At 39.1% G+C, this 18,070-nt stretch overlaps 1 protein-coding gene across 3 annotated transcripts in view; it reads right to left on the reverse strand.

Moving 5' to 3' along the window:
* HLTF (helicase like transcription factor) overlaps positions 1–13,765 on the reverse strand; it is a 55,772-nt gene extending 42,007 nt beyond the window's left edge. For all 3 annotated transcript variants that reach the window (XM_010335785.2, XM_010335784.3, XM_003925056.3), the window contains exons 1-5: positions 13,550–13,765; positions 11,893–12,100; positions 3,431–3,597; positions 1,755–1,888; positions 460–557 (exon numbers count right to left, since the gene is read on the reverse strand). In XM_010335785.2, the coding sequence (XP_010334087.1) occupies positions 460–557; positions 1,755–1,888; positions 3,431–3,597; positions 11,893–12,100; positions 13,550–13,569 (627 nt within the window). In that variant the 5' untranslated portion in view covers positions 13,570–13,765. The remainder of the gene's footprint in view (positions 1–459; positions 558–1,754; positions 1,889–3,430; positions 3,598–11,892; positions 12,101–13,549) is intronic.
* Between the last annotated feature and the right edge of the window lie 4,305 nt (positions 13,766–18,070).

Below are 18,070 nucleotides of genomic sequence, written 5' to 3' on the forward strand. Positions count from 1 at the left end.
TTTTTAATTGATCTGCATTAACTTATTTTATATGATTTTTTTTTTAAAGAAATTCAGCATAACTCATCCTAAATTACAAATTAGACAAAGTTAATGTGAAGAATTTGGAGTTAATTCTTTAGCACTGCATTTGCAAACTTACTGAGAGGAGTAAGTTTCAATATTTTCTTAAAATGACTACTTGAACATTTAAAACATTTCAAATACAAAATGTGCCATGCATAAACAATAACATGTGTTTTGTATGTTAGGTACAAATGTTCATGTACGGATTTATCCTTTATCAGTATTTTTTATACAAATGTCAACAAATATATCTATTTTATTTACTCTGTAACATGTTTCATGATAACTTAATATATTTGAAGATCACAAACATATTCATCCTGTTCTTTTAAATACAAATCTTCAACATTTAAAATTCACTTTTAGATTACAAAATGAAAGAGAGTAAAATACCTGTTCAGTTGTCATCTGTACTGCAGCATGCAATGGCATACTATAGCTTGGTCCAGCCCTTCCAGAGCCCCAAGCACTTTCCAAAGTGAATCCGAAAGCTATTATTTACAAAATGAAAAGAATAAAGCCATCACATAAAATGTTTTTATCTTTTAATAAGTAGCTTTGAAAATGTGCATAACAAGGCTGGGTGCTGTGGCTCACACCTACAACCCCAGCACTTTGGGAGGCCATCACAGACAGTTCGCTTGAGCCCAGAAGTTCGAGACTAGCCTGGGCAATATGGTGAAATCCTGTCTCTACAAAAAATACAAAAATTAGTTGAACACCATAGTGGGCACCTATTATCCCAGCTACTAGGGAGGCTCAGGTGGAGGGACTGCTTGAGCCCAGGAGGTCAAGGTTGCACTGAGTCATTGATCATGGCCATTGCACTCCAGCCTAGGTAACAGAGGCAGACTCTTATCTCAAAATAAATACACAAGTAAATAAAATGTGCATAACAAACTTCATTAAAAGCCTGGTATTTTAGAGTTTTTTTTGTTTTTTTTTTTTTTTTTTGAGACGGAGTTTCGCTCTTGTTACCCAGGCTGGAGTGCAAAGGCGCAATCTCGGCTCACCGCAACCTCCGCCTCCTGGGTTCAGGCAATTCTCCTGCCTCAGCCTCCGGAGTAGCTGGGATTACACGCACGCGCCACCACGCCCAGCTAATTTTTTGCACCTTTAGTAGAGACGGGGTTTCACCATGTTGACCAGGATGGTCTCGATCTCTTGACCTCGTGATCCACCCACCTCGGCCTCCCAAAGTGCTGGGATTACAGGCTTGAGCCACCGCGCCCGGCCTAGAGTTTTTAAAAGCGAAATACTAAATCACTCAAAAACCACAAGCAATTTCACATTGTTTCAACAAACTCTTGCCAAGCAATCCTTTTTGTTCCCTATTAGAAGATTCTTTTTGTCTAAAATTTATCAAAAAGAATGTTTAAGATCAGGGGATTCCAAATGTTACCATTAGGGAAAATTAGGGGAGGGTACACGGGACTTTTTCTCTAATTTTTTATTTAATATCCCCTCACTCTTATTATTCTGACCATAAATATTTTTATGTGTGAATCTATAGTTATTTCAATAGAGGCAAAAGGAAAAATCAGAGATTTCCTCAAAAAGACTCTGGAAATAAAGTTGTAACTTGGAGCCTGGAACACAAATTAGCCAACAAACTCCAAGAGAGAAAAAATATTTCATAATCCCTGCATCTTATATTAGAATAATATTAAGTTAAACTGTAAACTTACTTTTTGGTGCAGGACCCAATTTAAATCCATGTTTCTTCAACTGATCTGAAACTGCTTTTCTATTTTCTTCTTTTCCCCAAAAAGTCATATGCAGAGGCATGGTAAAAGCATTGTTTGCACCAAAAGGAACTACCCTATTATATTTGGGAGAAAAAGAAAGGGAAATCAGAAGCATTACTTTTTATCCCCGCTAGGAATCAGTTCAGTATTTTAAGTGTATCATTTACATTTTGCATGGAAGTCTCCAGATTTTAAAGAGAAAAAGAACAAGGAATAGAATCATAAACAATCAGAAGAAAAGAGCGATTTTTAGAACCAGAGTGCCAGAAAAAATTGAGAAAATGGAATAAATCACTTTTAAAATAAAAGGATGGCATGTAAACAAGATTGTAAGAGAAGTAAAATAAGTTTGAATGAAAGGGTAGAGCTTTAGCTAACAGAACCACTGAGGGTAATAAATCATTCTGCTTGGAAAATGGGGGATGCAAGAACTTGTGATTCACTAACAGTTATTCTCAGTATCTCCTTTTCCAGTTAATCAGAAAAACCTGATTAACTGAAAAAAGAGAAAACAAAGTGAAACATCACTGAGCATTTATCTTCCAAACTCACCTAGGATTATGATATGAATATCCTAAAAATTAAATTAGAATATAAAGATCCTAAATATTCCAAATACTTAAATTGCGATCACAAGTACAAATGCCTAAAAAAGAAAAAGTAACTAAAAGACTGAAAGTTTTAAAAATAAGAAAAAATAAAGAAAGAGGTGGTAAAACTGAGAGTATATGCCCTAGCTAAAAGGAGAGGTACTACTCAGTTCCAGTCAACTTTTGTCATATGGAAGTGACAACTAATCCAGCATTGCCAGATCTTCCTCTTGTCAAGAGAAAAGTATGTTTTTGTATTTAAGGAAATAAATTAATATGTATAAAATGCTGACTAGCTAGCTATTTCAATGTAAATACTAAATGAAAAAATGTCTAAAACACTGCAGGCAAAATGAAATTCACCTACATCCTATTACAGAATACCAGTTTATAACTTCTGATATAAACAAACACTACCAGGCCAGGTGTGGTGGCTCACGTCTGCAATCCCAGCACTTTGGGAGGCTAAGGCAAGCAGATCACCTGAGGTCAGGAGTTTGAGACCAGCCTGACCAACATGATAAAACCCTATCTTTACTAAAAATACAAAAATTAGCTGGGCATGGTGGCAGGCACCTGTAATCCCAGCTACTCAGGAGGCTGAGGCAGAAAGAGTTGGTTGAATCCAAGAGGCAGAGGATGCACTGAGCCAAGATCACACCACTGCACTATAGCCTGGGCAAAAGTGAGAATCCATTTCAAAATAAATAAACGAACGGAACATTTCCAAATTCCTAAACCTAGGTAGCAAAAGCCTTGGAAAAATGGAATGCAATTCCTAATATTTGAACCAAGGTTTATTTTTCTCCATGGTAATAATTCCATAGGAAAATGAGAGGACAATTATTTGATGGCTGGGGTAGTGGAAGTATGTAAAAGAAGAATTCAACATTTATTTAACACATACCAAAAGAACAGTGATAGAAATTGTTAGCATACCTTTATAGGCTCTAACAAGAAGCCCTAACAAGTTGAAAGATGACTATAATTCACAATTATTGAAATTATATTCTGAAAGTACATTACCCTTCAACTTGTGCCAATTTGTTGTCCATGATATAGGCCAAAGCACCTGCAAGATCTTTCTTTAAATGGCCAACCTGATTTCCATTCACATTGTTTACTTTAATCGCATTCTTATCATAAGGATTATTTGGATCTCGTTGTAATGCAACCATTTCATTATTATTAACCTAATAAAAATAATAGATAGTATTATATTATAAATAACAGATAATAACTTTTATACTTTATCTGGGATTTTCCATTCATTACTGCTGTGTACTGCACTTAAGAAAAGTGTATCTTCTTAGACACAAACTACAGAAATATTAAATAATATATTTTACTGTGATTCTTTAATATTTTTCTAATTTATATTCATTAGAAAGTTAACAAATCCTTAAAGTCTAAAAAATACAGTTAAATGTAAACTAGCAAATTCATATTATATAAAATTTTCTACATCATAACTTCTAAAAAATAGCTAAATATTGAGTGCTTACTATGTGTTAAGCATTGTTCTAAGTACATTGCATAGACTGACTTTTTAAATCTCACAACCCTATTAGGAGGTACTATTATTATTCCCATTTTACAAATGAGGAAACTGAAACACAGAAAAGTTAAGTAACTTGCCCAAGGTGACAAAGCTAAAAGCTATTGGAGCTAGGATCTGAACCGAGACAGGGTGGTTCCTGAGCCTGAATTATCCAGAATACATAAAAGTCAGGGAATAAAGCATTTATAAGTCAGGATGGAACTGGGTAAGAAAAATATATCTAGACTTCAACTCAGGCCATTCTGATTTTACTTTATTAAAAACTGTATAGGTAACTTAAATACAATGATGTATATTTTTAAAAACTGAAGAACACAATAAAGAATGGTAGAGTAAGGACTTTCAAAAATTGCTCAATAAAAGCAACAACAAAAAAAACTACATAAATTATCTTCAGAATCAAATGTTTTCAGAATTCTGAGAACTAAATCAAAGGCTTGCAGAAATCTGAGGAACATTTATTCAAGGAAAACAGCGGAATATCAGTACTTTAGTCCCATTCCCAGCTATACTGTAGCCTTTAAAAATAATAGCTTGCTGGGATGCTAGGTAAAGCCTAGCAGTTACCAGAAAAAAACAGAATGGAGTTACAGTTCTTTCAAAGATTCATTCCCAAATAATTGTTATTCTCCTAAAGTTCCCCCAGAAGATCCCACTTGCAAGGCTGACTGTATTTAACCTCTGAGCTCACCCATTACCAAAAAACCTCCCTTGGGTGGGTGATGTCAAAAACAATTTCACAGGAAAGTATAACTTCACGGCTATCTGAGGCAGCGGATAACAGCTGAAGCAAACAATAGAAAAACAAAAAGGTTTATAAGGAAAAGTTAGGGAATTAGATGTTTATGAGGGCTTTGAAAAGCTCCAGTGTATTTCTGGAAATCTAGAAAGCCATAAGCAAGCACAGGGCTGGTATGACCAGGGCTATGCACATTCTCAAGAAAGACCTGAGAAGGCCCTAAACTCTCACCTTTGCCTGAACTTGAGGCATTTAAACAAGCCAGAAGTGAAAGCTAAAGGGAAGTTGTCCATTGCCTTAGAGTGTTGAAGGAATGCCCCAACAAAGAGATATTCTCAGTAAAGAATGTGTGATTTATTTGTTCTAGCACAATCATTACCTAAGCTAACCAAGTACAGACTTCAGTGACTGACCGCGCACGATAAAGAACAGACATCACAGAATTAATTCAGAAAAGTCACTAGCAAACACACACTTATTACCGAAATCAGCAGAAACAACCCACCCTGGGAGGGGAGGAGAATCTTATTTCCAGAGTTCCCACATTACTATATGTCCATTTTTCAAGAAAAAAAGTACAAGATATGCAAAAAAATAAGAAAGTATGGTCTATACACAGGGAAGAAAAACAATCAATATTAGCTGTCCCCAAGAAAGTACAGATATCTGATATAGTAGAAAAAGAATTTAATCAGTTATTTTAAATATCTTGAAAGGGGCAGGGCATGGTGGCTCATACTTGTAATCCCAGCACTTTAGGAGGCTGAAGTGGGAGGATCTCCTGAGGCCAGGAATTTGAGACCAGCCTGGGCAATATAGCAAGATCCCATTTCTAGAAAATAAAAGTAGAAAAATTAGCCAGGTAGGGTGGTACATGCCTCTAGTCCCAGCTACTCAGGAGACTGAGGTGGGATGACTGCTTGAATCCAGGAGTTCAATGTTACAGTGAGCTATGATCATGCCATAGCACTCTAGCCTGGGTAACAGAGCAAGACCCTATCTCTAAAAAAATTTAAAAATTCAAAGACCTAAAGCAAACCATTTCTTCAACATGAAAATGCATCTCTAAAAGCATGAAAACAATGTCTCACCAAATAGCAATTCTAGAGTCAAAAGGTACAATAACTGAAGAAAAAATTCACCAGAAAGGCTCAACAGCAAATCTGAGCCGGCATAAGAAAGAATCAGTGAAGCTTAAGATAGGTCAATTGAGATTATACAATCTAAGGAACAAAAAAATGAGAAACATAATAGAGCCTCAGAGACCTGTAACATCCAGTGTACCAACACACACATATAATAAAAGTACCATAAGGAGAAAAGAGAAAGAGACAGAGAAATATTTAAAGAAATAACAGCCAAAAACTACCTCATTTGATGAAAACCAGTAATCTATACACATAAGAAGCTCAACAACTCCAACTAAAATAAATTCAAAAAGATCCACACCTGGTCACATCATAATCAAACTGTCAAAGAAAGTTGGAGACCTGCCTGGGCAATAGAGCAAGAGTCTGTCATTTAAAAAAAAAAAATCATTAAAAAAATTTTTTAAAATTTTAAAGTTTTTTTTTGGTAATTTTTCTATCTGATTAAAGAGTATATAAAATAATTATAATCTTTGTTGACAGGTATACTATATATATGTAAAGATATAAATTATATGTTAACAGCACAAAGGAAGGCAATAGGATAAAGCTATCTATGAGCAAAGTTTTTTTTTTTTTGAGACAGAGTCTCACTCTCTTACCAGGCTGCAGTGCAGTGGTGCAATCTCAGCTCACTGCAACCTCCAACTCCCTGGTTCAAGTGATTCTCCTACCTCAGCCTCCCAAGTAGCTGGGATTACAAGCACGTGCCAAACCCCACCCCCACCCCAGCTAATTTTTGTATTTTTAGTAGCCACGGGGTTTCACTATGTTGACTAGGATGGTCTCAATCTCTTGACCTCGTGATCCACCCACCTCTGCCTCTCAAACTGCTGGGGTTATAGGTGTAAGCCACTGCGCCCAGCAGCAAAGCTTTTTATATACTATTAAGTTGGCACTAATCCAAACCAGGTTCTCATAAATTAAGTTGTTAATTGTAATCCCTAAGGCAATCATAAGTAACTCAAAATACATAGTAAGACAAACAAGAGAATTAAAATGGTACACCAAAAAAAAATCTATTGTCATAAAATGGAGTATTAGAGGCCAGACCCCAATGCTATATATTGTATCATTCCATTTACATGAAATGTGAAGAGGAGGCAAACCCATATTAACAGGGAGTAGACCGATTAATGGCTGCCAGACACTGATGGGTAGAGATAATGGGAGTGACTACAAATGGGAATGAGGTTTCTTTTTGGAGTAATAAAAATGTTTTGGAACTAGATTGTAGGGATGGTTGCATATCCTTGTAAATATTCTAAAAACTACTCAACTGTACACTTTAAAATTTTATGAATGTATCTCAACCTTTTTTTTTTTTTGAGATGGAGTTTTGCTCGTTGCCCAGGCTGGAGTGCAATGGCGCAATCTCTGCTCAGCGCAACCTCAGCCTCCCGGGTTCAAGCAATTCTCCTGGCTCAGCCTCTTGCGTAGCTGGGACTACAGGCGCACGCCATCACACCCGGCTAATTTTTGTATTTTTAGTAGAGATGAGGTTTCACCATGTTGACCAGGATGGTCTCGATCTCTTAACCTCATGATCTGCCCACCTTGGCCTCCCAAAGTGCTGGGATTACTGGCATGAGCCACCACCACAGGCCGTATCTCAACTTTTAAAAATTCCTTGAAAATATACAGGAAAGCTGCTTCAAAGCTCTCACAGCAACTGTCTACTGACTCGAGATTACAGCCAGAACCAGAGTATCAGACAGATATTCATCTCTAGCCCTTTGGAGCTACATCTATGACCATAGCTCTACTCTCTACCAGTCATTGCCCCTCTGGCACTGCCTACAGGATGACCTTTTTAAAACCAGATGATGCAAATCCTAGAAAATATATAACTAAAAAAGGGCACAAAACTAACAATTTTTGAGGATTTCATCTCAAATAAGGTATTACACAATTGTAATTTATCATAATAAGCTATCATTAATTACAATTAGTTAACTGCCATTACAAATAACTAATTACTAGAATTTTAAATCAAATATGTATGAGCCAAAATACTGGAGACTATGAAAACAAAGAAAACATGGTCCAAGCAGCAAGAAAAAATAGGACATTTATATATTAAAAAGAGAAAGACATGTATGTTCTTCACATGTACCCCAAACCTAAAATGCAATACAAAAAATAAAAATAATAAATAAAAAAAAGAAAAACTAATAAAAAAAGACAAAGACAAGAATAACAAAAGGAATCAGAATTAATCGTAACAGTACAGGCACGCCCTGCATAATGACATTTTGCAAAGACAGACCACATATATTATGCAATAGCTGTTCCACAAGATTATAATGGGGCTGTTTTATAAAAGCGTACCATTTTTTTATCTTTTATACAGTATTTTTACTGTGCCCTTTTCATGTTACATATGCTTAAATACACAAATGTGTTACAACCGCCCACAGTATTCAATAGAGTAACACCCCGTACGCTCCATGATGTTCCCACAAAGAAATCACCTAACACATCTCAGAAAGTATCTCATCATTAAGCAACACATAACTGTATTTTAAAACAGAAAAAAAAAAAATAAACCACCTTATTATAAAATAAACCTTTGATGGGTCAGAAAATAAAAAACTTAACCATATGCTTACTGAAAACACACTTAAAAAAAAAAACTACAACAAAAAATAAAAATAAAATAAAAAAACACCAGAGTTAAAAATAAAAAATGCTACTATATAACAAAACTTGGTGGCTAAAGGCAATGCAATACTTAAAACGTTTAAAGAGTAAAAGATTTTATTATTAAATGATTCAAATTAAGTGCTCAAATCACAAGTCCGAAAGAAAAAAAAAAGAAAATGAACCTAAATAGAACTGAATATAAGAGTAATTATTAAGCCAAGAAACATAATCATTAAGAAAAATCCAGGAGAGGCTGCCTTGAAAAGAAATAATGTCATAGTTAATCAATAAAAAAGAATGTAAGAATAGACACAAATATGTAATGCAAAGAATGAAAACATGAATATAAAACCACTTTTCTAAGTTTTTAAAAAGTTTAATGGAGCTAATAAAGCATACAAATTGTGTTCTGGCAGACATTTAAAAAATGGCACATCTTATCAAAACTTGACAATTCAGAGTAAAGGGTACTGAAATTAAAGTTCAGAGCACCAGTTTAACTGAAAAAAAAATAGTTGTTCAACTTGTAAAGAAGAACTAGAACCACTGAATAAAGGGGAATTTATGTGTTCCTTGATCTCAAAATCCTTCAGGACTACAAGTTATGGCTACTTGTAAGCAACACGTCATACCACCAAACACCAATTCCAAAAAATTGCATTTATAATTTTATAAGGATAAATGATGACTATGTACAACTCTATGGGAATAAGTTTGAAAATCTAAATAAAATGGATGCTTTTCTTCAAAAATGTAAATAACTAAAACTGACCTAAGAAGTACCTAAATTATGCTGAGTAAAAACACCAGACTTAAAATAGTACATACTGTATAATTTAATGTATATGAAGTTCTAGAATAGGTAAAACTTATTTATACTGATAAAACTCAGACTTGTTGCCTAGGACAGGAGAAGGGAAAAATGACTGCAAGAGGATACAAGACACTTTCAGGGAGATGGATATTATCTATATCTTGACTGGGGTAGTAGTTATCAGGTATTTATCTTTTTCAAAATACTAGGCTTGTACATTTAAAATATGTACATTTTATCATATGTAAGTCACATCTCAATAAAGTAGAAAACATTAAAATAACAAGTATGCAAAGATAATATCTCAATTTTTATGACTTTTTTTAATAGTGATCAACTTAAAAATATCCATCAATAAGGAAACTAAACGTCCAATATAGATGATATTCCTAATATTTGGCTAAGAGAAAAAATAGTGATCATAATTGGAATAATATGATCTCATTTTTATTAATACATAATATGATTCCAATTTATATGTATATGCTCACAGAAACAAGTGTAGAAAATCAGTTATGGTTCTGGATGGTAGACTTTAGAAGATTTCATGCTTTCTTAGCCATTTAAAAATAATGAGCATGGCCGGGTATGGTGGCTTACTCCTGTAATCCCAGCACTTTGGGAAGCCAAGGCGAGTGGATCATCTGAGGTCAGAAGTTCAAGACCAGCCTGACCAACGGGACAAAACCCAATCTCTACTAAAAACAAAAAATTAGCCAGATGTGATGGCACATGCCTGTAATCACAGCTACTTGGGAGGCTGAGGCAGGAGAATCTTGAACCTGGGAGGTGGAGGTTGCAATGAGCCAAGATTGCGCTGTTGCACTCCAGCCTGGCAAAACTCCATCTCAAAAAAAAAAAAATAATAACTAATGAACATGTATTAATTATGAAATAAATGATATCTCAACACAGTGTTCCTGGAAAAAAAAATATTTAAAATATATATGTTTGGCAAAATAAGAAAACTGATGATTACTTTTAGTCAACACATATTAGTTTACTGAGGTCATGAAGATTATCCTAAGATCAACAAATAGTGATTGTTCTAAGATCAATAACTACCATAATCTAGTATTTCACAGTGGTATAAAATAATTATTGAAAACAATGTAAGTTTTGAAAAATTAGTGCAAACCTGAAAACACAAAAACTCAGAAATGCATATGAGAGCTAGAGAATATATAGATATGAAATAAGAACTGATAGATTTCAAGACTCTATTAGAAAAAATTAGAGGCCAGGCGCAGAATCCCAGCATTTGGGGAGGCTGATGCAGATGGATCACTTGAGCCCAGGGCAACACGGCAAAACCCTGTCTCTACAAAAAAAAAAAAAACCACAAAAATTAGCTAGGTGTGGTGGTGAATACCTGCAGTCACAGCTATTTGGGAGGCTGAAGTGGGAGAATTGCTTGAGTCTGGGAGGCAGAGGTTGCAGTGAGGCCAGATCAGGCCATTGCACTCCAGCCTGGGTGACAAAATGAGACTCAGTCTCAAAAAAAAAAAAAAAAAGGGTCTGTTGCAGTGACTCATGCTTATAATCCCAGCACTTTGGGAGGCCAAGGCGGGCAGATCATTAGGTCAGGTGTTCAAGACCAGTCTGACCAACATGATGAAACCCTGTCTCTACTAAAAGTACAAAAATTAGCCAGGTGAGTTGGCAGGTGCCTATAATCCTAGCTACTTGGGAGGCCGAGGCAGGAGAATTGCTTGAACCTGAGAGGCAGAAACTGCAGTGAGCCAAGACTACACTACTGCACTCCAGTCTGGGCAACAGAGCAAGACTCCGTCTCAACAACACAACAACAACAACAAGAACAACAACAGAAACATCCAATTCACTTAAGTGGAAGATAAAATCATAGCTGCCTGAGAATTCCATGCTATGCAGCATTAGGATACGGAGAGAAACTATATATGACGAGGATTTTAAATTCAGCCAAACTGTTGTTAAGTCCTTCATAACTTTCATTTTATGAAACTATCATTCATAAAATGCCACAATTAAGGAACATACAAAAACTTAGGAACTACCGTTTCTTCCTAAGGAATCTCCTAGACAATACATTTCGGACAATCAGAAAACAATTCGAAAAGTTCCAATGTAAAGAAAATATAGGAGAAAAACAAATCAAGAACATGAAACTTTTCCCCAAGGAATCTCCTTCTGAACATGACACCTCCCCCTAGCCAAAAAAAAAAAAGATTTGAGAAGCTTAAACATTAAGAAACATATGGAGGAATGAAAATAAAATCCAGAAGATTCCACGAAACAGACCTCCTTTTTGCAACAAATCTATGACATGCCAAGGCACTGGGGTGTGAGGGCAGGGTGCCCATAATAACCAAACATAATGCACTGAGGCAGAACATGGTGGCTCACTCCTGTAATCCCAACATTCTGGGAGGCTGAGGCGGGAGGATCACTTCAGGTATTTGTTATTTCTTGGGTACAAATATTTCATTTACTTAAAGTAAAATAAAGATTAACCATACATATCACCCGCTAATTAATTCTCTTATCTTAATGCCACAAATATAATCAAAATTTAACTTAGTTATCTACTACTATACTCACTACTCCCGTGTAATAACGTAGTCCAACCACGTGACCTCTCAAACTTCCAAATAAAACTGAATCCAGTTCTTCATCACTAGTTAGAAAGTCATCTGGAGGGATAACATCTTGGAATTCAAAACGTGGAAAGAAAGTTGGATATGAGAGGCGTGGAAAATTTCCATGAACTCCATATTGGACAGTCTGCAAGTACTTCCAAACAGGATCCCTATTTAAAAAAAAAAAAAAAAAAAAAAAAGGCAAAGGAAAACAATATAATATTCAAGTATTTCCAAAGACCACATGAGTATTTTCTCGTGCTTTACTTCAGCAAATGAAATCTTACATGAGAATTACACTAAAGATTAATAGTTACTCTGGTTAAAGCAGAAATTGCAGTGAGTGGAGAAGGATTCCAGAAACTCCACCGTATCAACATTGGCTCTTCTACCTGCTCCCCAGGTATTCAAAATGAAAAGCCCAATCAGAGTTCACAAACCTCTTTCATAGTGAAAACCGTCTAAATTGAAATGTTTCTGATGTTAGTAACTACAATTAAGAGTCAAGCGTGGTGACTAACGCCTGTAATCCCAGCACTTTGGAAGGCCAAGGTGGGAGGATCACCTAAGGTCAGGAGTTTGAGACCAGCCTGGCCAACACGGTGAAACCCCTTAAGAATAAGCCAGGTGTGGTGGCGCACATCTGTAATTCCAGCTACTCAGGAGGTTGAGGCAGGAGAATCTCTTGAAGCCCGGAGGCTGAACGCCTAAGGCGAAGGTTGCAGTGAGCTGAGACTGTGCCACTGCACTCCGGCCTAAGTGACAGAGCGAGACTCCATCTCAAATAAATAAATAAATAAATAAAACAGTATGTCAACATTTCAACACGGATTGAGCTACAAAAGACTTACAAAAATACAACTATTATTATACATGAGGCTGTTTATAACTTTCCAGAAAATACACCCAGCATCCACTACTGTAACTCCCTCTGAGCAGAACACTTAACTTTATTCCTGCATCCAAATCACGCCACCGTGGGAAATTTGGCCCCAAGCCTTCCGTACCCAGCTCCCATCGCTGTTAATTTAAGCCTAACCCCAAACCCGTTACCTGTCTAACGGTTTGGAAAACAGCCATGAAAACCAATTTGGACAATGAAAAATGACAAGTCTACTGGAGCATTCCAAGAAGTTTCCATTTTCCTAAGAACTGTCGCTTTTAATAGCGCTGCGTTTTCCTTGCAAGCGGCGCGCACCCGTATCAGCTCCTCTGCAAATATCTGTCTCCACGTCTGTGCACACACAGAAGCTGCGAGCCACTTGGGGGCAAGGGCTGTCTCACCCGGCCCTCCACCGAGAGCAGTGCTTGGCGCACAGTGGGTATCTAATGGACGTTTTGTTGAATAAAGCACTGGCCGAGAGGCTTTGAGCCCCAGGCCCCCCACAGTCCGTGACAGAGATTTCCCGAGTCCCTAACACAAGCCTCGCCCTAGGAGCCCCTACTCGCCAGCCAAGACAATGCATTTATTTCCCCCGAGGCCCCCTCTGCGACCAACAGAACGAATACGGCCGCACAAATCGCCAAGGGAACGCGGAGGAACGCGGGGAAGGTCAGGTTCATCTGGGGACGCCTCCAGGCGGTTAGCCCCAGCGCCCCACCCCCTCCACCCCCTTCACCTCTTGAACGTCCAGGACATGGCGCTGAGTGAGATGATCAGAGGAGCGCCTCGGCTCCCCTGGATCGTTCTCGGGCCTCCTCGATACGCCTCCTTCCAGGCCCCGCAGCCCTAAGGCCCGGGACAAGTTCCGAGCGCCGGATCGAGAGCGCACGGCTGAAGGCTAAATCGCCGCGTCGACGCCGTCTCCTTCTAGCAACAATCTGAGAGACCAGCGTCGCTCTGTGACTGGCGCTGGGAAAACCCAATCACGAAGAGGAAACTGCGGAGCCAAACCAATCAAGGCACAGAAGGGAGGGCAACTCCGCCCCGCTGCCATTCAAAGACGGCGGGGGGTCCGGGCTGCAAGGGCGGTTCCATCCGGGTTCTTCCCCGCCCCCAAGGCGGGCGCGCGGGAAAGCCACGCGGCCGCGGGAGTGTGACTGCGGTGCCGGCGGTGCCCGCGGTGCCCGCGGTGCCCGCGGTGCCGGCGTTTTGTTTGATTTCCCTGCCTCACACCGAGGGAGGTGACTTTCCTTTACCGCACAAGTCCTAAGACGCAACCACGTCCTTCAGGCACTACTGTATCCTTCCTCTTTTCTCCTCATCCGATGGGCCACCTAATAGGGCCTTCTACTCAAAGAGCCTGGGAGACTTGGCGCTACGGACAAGATCCTCCCATCAGTCCCTGTGGTGAACCCCGGGGACTTCCGCTCCACATTTTCATTTTCAGCCTCAGCTTATGTATGAGGCACAACGAGTTCGGAACATCTGACGTGGGACCTAAGGGCCCCCTCCCCACCTCTTTTTGTTATTTTTAAGGAAAATGTTCCTTTCTTGGTGCAGGAAAGCCATCACGCGTTTATCACAGCGATGGGGGCGTTTGCTGGAAGTGGACTCGGGGCCATTTTCCCCGTGGGCACGTGGCTGCTCCCTCCAAACGGGGGAGACGCGTATTTTCCTCGGAACTGCAGAGAGGCGCTCCGAGGCCCTGCGCCGCCCGCTTTCCAGAATCTGAAGTGGCTGCAGGGAGAATGCGGGCTGGGGACGGTCCGCCCTGGGACAGCAGCCGAGGCCCGGTGGGCTGGTCCCTGCGCGTTGCGGGTGGAGAGGAGGCTGGTGCCCCAGAAGCTGACGTTTTTTTTTTTTTTTTTATTTTTTTGAGACTGAGTTTCGCTCTTGTTACCCAGGCTGGAGTGCAATGGCGCGATCTCGGCTCACCGCAACCTCAGCGCCGTGTATTAGGTGGTCAGCTTTTTTTTTTTTTTTTAATTGAGATGGAGTCTTGTGCTGTCACTCTGGCTGGAGTGCAAGGGCGCTATCTTGGCTCACTGCAACCTCCCCGTCCCGGGTTCCAGCGATTCTCCTGCTTCAGCCTCCCGAGTAGCTGAGATTGCAGGTGCACTGCACCACGCCCTGCTAAGTTTTGTATTTTAAGTAGAGATGGGGTTTCACCATGCTGACCAGACTGGTCTTGAACTCCTGACTTAAGGTGATCCTCCAGCCTCGGCCTCCCAAAGTGCTGGAATTACAGGCATGAGCCACCATGCCAGGCCGGTGGTCAACTTTTCAAGAAGCATTTGTTCATTATCATAAATAAACTGTAATTATCTGTATTCATGAACCATGGAGCAATAGAATTTGAAGCAATGTATTATTTAATTTCACCAAAGTTGATAAGGAAGATAGAGACAATGGCATTTCAAATTATTTTTTAATTGTTTTACGTTCTTGAAGAGTGTTGAGGCAAATGACAATACAGGTTCAGTTTTTGGTGAGCCAGATTTTAAATAAATTCTTGGAAAATGTGCCAGAAATTGCTTAAATTGATATTTTGTGTGTAAGAGTAAGAAAGTCATACTCATTAGACAAAGAAAAAATTCCAAATATGAGAACGTAGGTATTTCAAGACTTAAGGTCAGTTGGGTGCAGTGGCTCACACCTGTAATCCCAGCACTTGGGGAGGCCGAGTTCGGATCACCTGAGGTCAGGAGTTCAAGACCAGCCTGGCAGGAGACTCACTTGAACCTGGGAGGTAGAGGTTGCAGTGAATGGAGAGACTGCAGTGAACCAAGATGTAGCCACTGCACTCCAGCCTGAGTGACAGAGCGAGACTCCATCTCAAAAATTAATTAATTAATTAATTCAATTTAAAAAGACCTAATATCTATGAATAATGGCTGTCCCATAGTTAAAGAATGTGGCTTGAATGAACTAAAATTTGCTATTTAAAGTTAACAGTTTTCTCCATGTTATCAGTATTTTACATCCCAGAACCAGGATCAGAACATTCTTTCCCTTAATCATTCTTTATGTGTTTAAGAGCAAGTACAATTTGTACTAGTTTGATTAAAATGTTACAGCAAGTGCAATTTCAGAACTAATACACTAGCTGTTTTCTGAAAAATTAACTTTTTGGGGCTTTTTCTTGATTTATTCTATTGTAGTAACAGCATCACATGTACATATGAAAAATGAACATTTGTAACTGAAAATGAACTGTAGGGTGGCTTGTGGGGTTTGGCTGGTGAGTAAGGAGCAGAGTGACACTAAAAGGACGGCAGGGAAGAGAAGAGCCAGATGACATAGGAACCTAAAGTCTCCAGTAAAGTTTGTGTTTTAACTTCAGTGGAAAGCCATGGAATGTTTCGAGCAGGAGAATCATGACTTGATTTAGGCATTTTAAGATGCTGCCAGCTCTGTGGAGAATTATAAGAAACAAGAATAGAAGCAACTGATAGGAAATTATTGTGTTCAGGTAAGAGTTGGTGGTGGCTTGGAAAGGAAAAATGATGAAGCCAAGAGAACCAAAAGGTTTACTGATAAATCTGGGTAGGAATGGCATGGAAAGAAAAGGAATCCAACATTTCTCCAGCCAGCCACCTCCCAGTCACAAACACACTTCTCATCAGTACCCCCAACACACAGACCTTTTATGCAAATTAATCACGTCATTTCACTTCCCTGTTTGATTCAGTGAACCTGAAATCCAAGAGTGGCATATGTGGCTCTTCCTCCCACTGTAGCTTCATCTCTGAGATCACTTCCCAACCCACCCTGCCTATAATGGCCTTCACTAATTTCTCTAAAAACGATGGACCTGGCAAAATTAATAATAAGTCACTTCTTAGTATCTTCTAATAACTAGTTAATAATCAAATTTTCACAATTGTCTCAAAAATGTGTGTGTTTTTTTTTTTTCGACTACAGGCACAATGCTACCACCCCCAGGATAATTTTTGTATTTCCTGTAGAGAGGGGGTTTTGCCACATTGGCCAGGCTCATCTCAAAACTCCTGAACTCAAGCAATCTGCCTGCCTTGGCCTCCCAAAGTACTGGAATTATAGGTGTGAGCCACTTTTTCTAGGCCTTTTCTAGGATGAGTGTGGTAGCTCATGCCTATAACCCCAGCATTTTGGGAGGTCGAGGCAGGCAGATCACTTGAGGCCAGGAGTTGGAGACCAGCTTGGCCAACATGGTGAAACCCCATCTCTACTAAAAATACAAAAATTAGCAGGGGATGGTGGTACCACACCTGTAGTCCCAGCTATTTGGGAGGCTGAGGCAGGAGAACCACTTGAACTCTGGAAGTGGAGGTTGCAGTGAGTGAGAGGTCATTCCACGGCACTCCAGCCTGGGTGACCGAGTGAGACTCCCTGTCAAAAAAAAAAAAAAAAAAAAAAAAAATTCTACACTTAATAAAATTTTAATTTTAATTTTCTACAATTGGCAAAATAAAATTTTGGCTTCAATACAGAAACTTACAAGCTTATGTCATAACCCATAGAGTGAAGAAAGTAGGATGATGTAAGAGCTTGCTTATTTGTTCACTTCTTTCACTCCGAAAGATATAAAGTTCAATTGAAGAGGATTTTCAAGAATGACAGGCAGGAGGGTTTGCAGAGTAAGTCCCTTAAGTGGATCTTAGAGAGAAGACATGGAATACCATCACACTGGGCCAACCTCCACAAAGGGAAAATGCTAAGAAGTCCAGCAAAATTTCTGTAGATCACATAAGAAAAAGAAACTATGCCACATTTCCCAGAGTGGTCTCAGTATTCTGCAGATCTCAGAGAGAAACTCAGAGACTAGAAATGTGCCAGGGCAGTAAAGGAATAAAGGCAGCTGAGGTGGATCTGTTAAGGGGACCCAGGGCAGCCTTGTGAGCCTGTAGCACTGTGAAGGCTGGAGGGCGTTATCAGGATCATGGTTCTAGTAAACAAAAGCAGGATGCTGGTCCCCAGCAATGAAGTGGGATGAGTTACATCCGCAATGGGTGCCTGCAGGGGATGAATGGAGTCCAAACATAACCTCCTTGGCTAGGGAGGGAGGAAGGGAACTAAATCTGAAAGCTGGATTTAAATGACTTTAAATCTTAAAATGACTGAACTATTCAGAAGTGACTAAATTAGGTTCCCTGCCATTAGGCAGACTGAAGGTTTAAGAAAAATTAGGTTCAATAAATATAAAGTTTCACATTTGCAAATATAGTCAGTGATTGAAATTCATACATGCTATATGTCCATATGCACACATCTGGAT

The sequence above is a fragment of the Saimiri boliviensis genome, chromosome 9, assembly GCF_048565385.1.
Source record: "Saimiri boliviensis isolate mSaiBol1 chromosome 9, mSaiBol1.pri, whole genome shotgun sequence".
NCBI lineage: Eukaryota > Metazoa > Chordata > Mammalia > Primates > Cebidae > Saimiri > Saimiri boliviensis.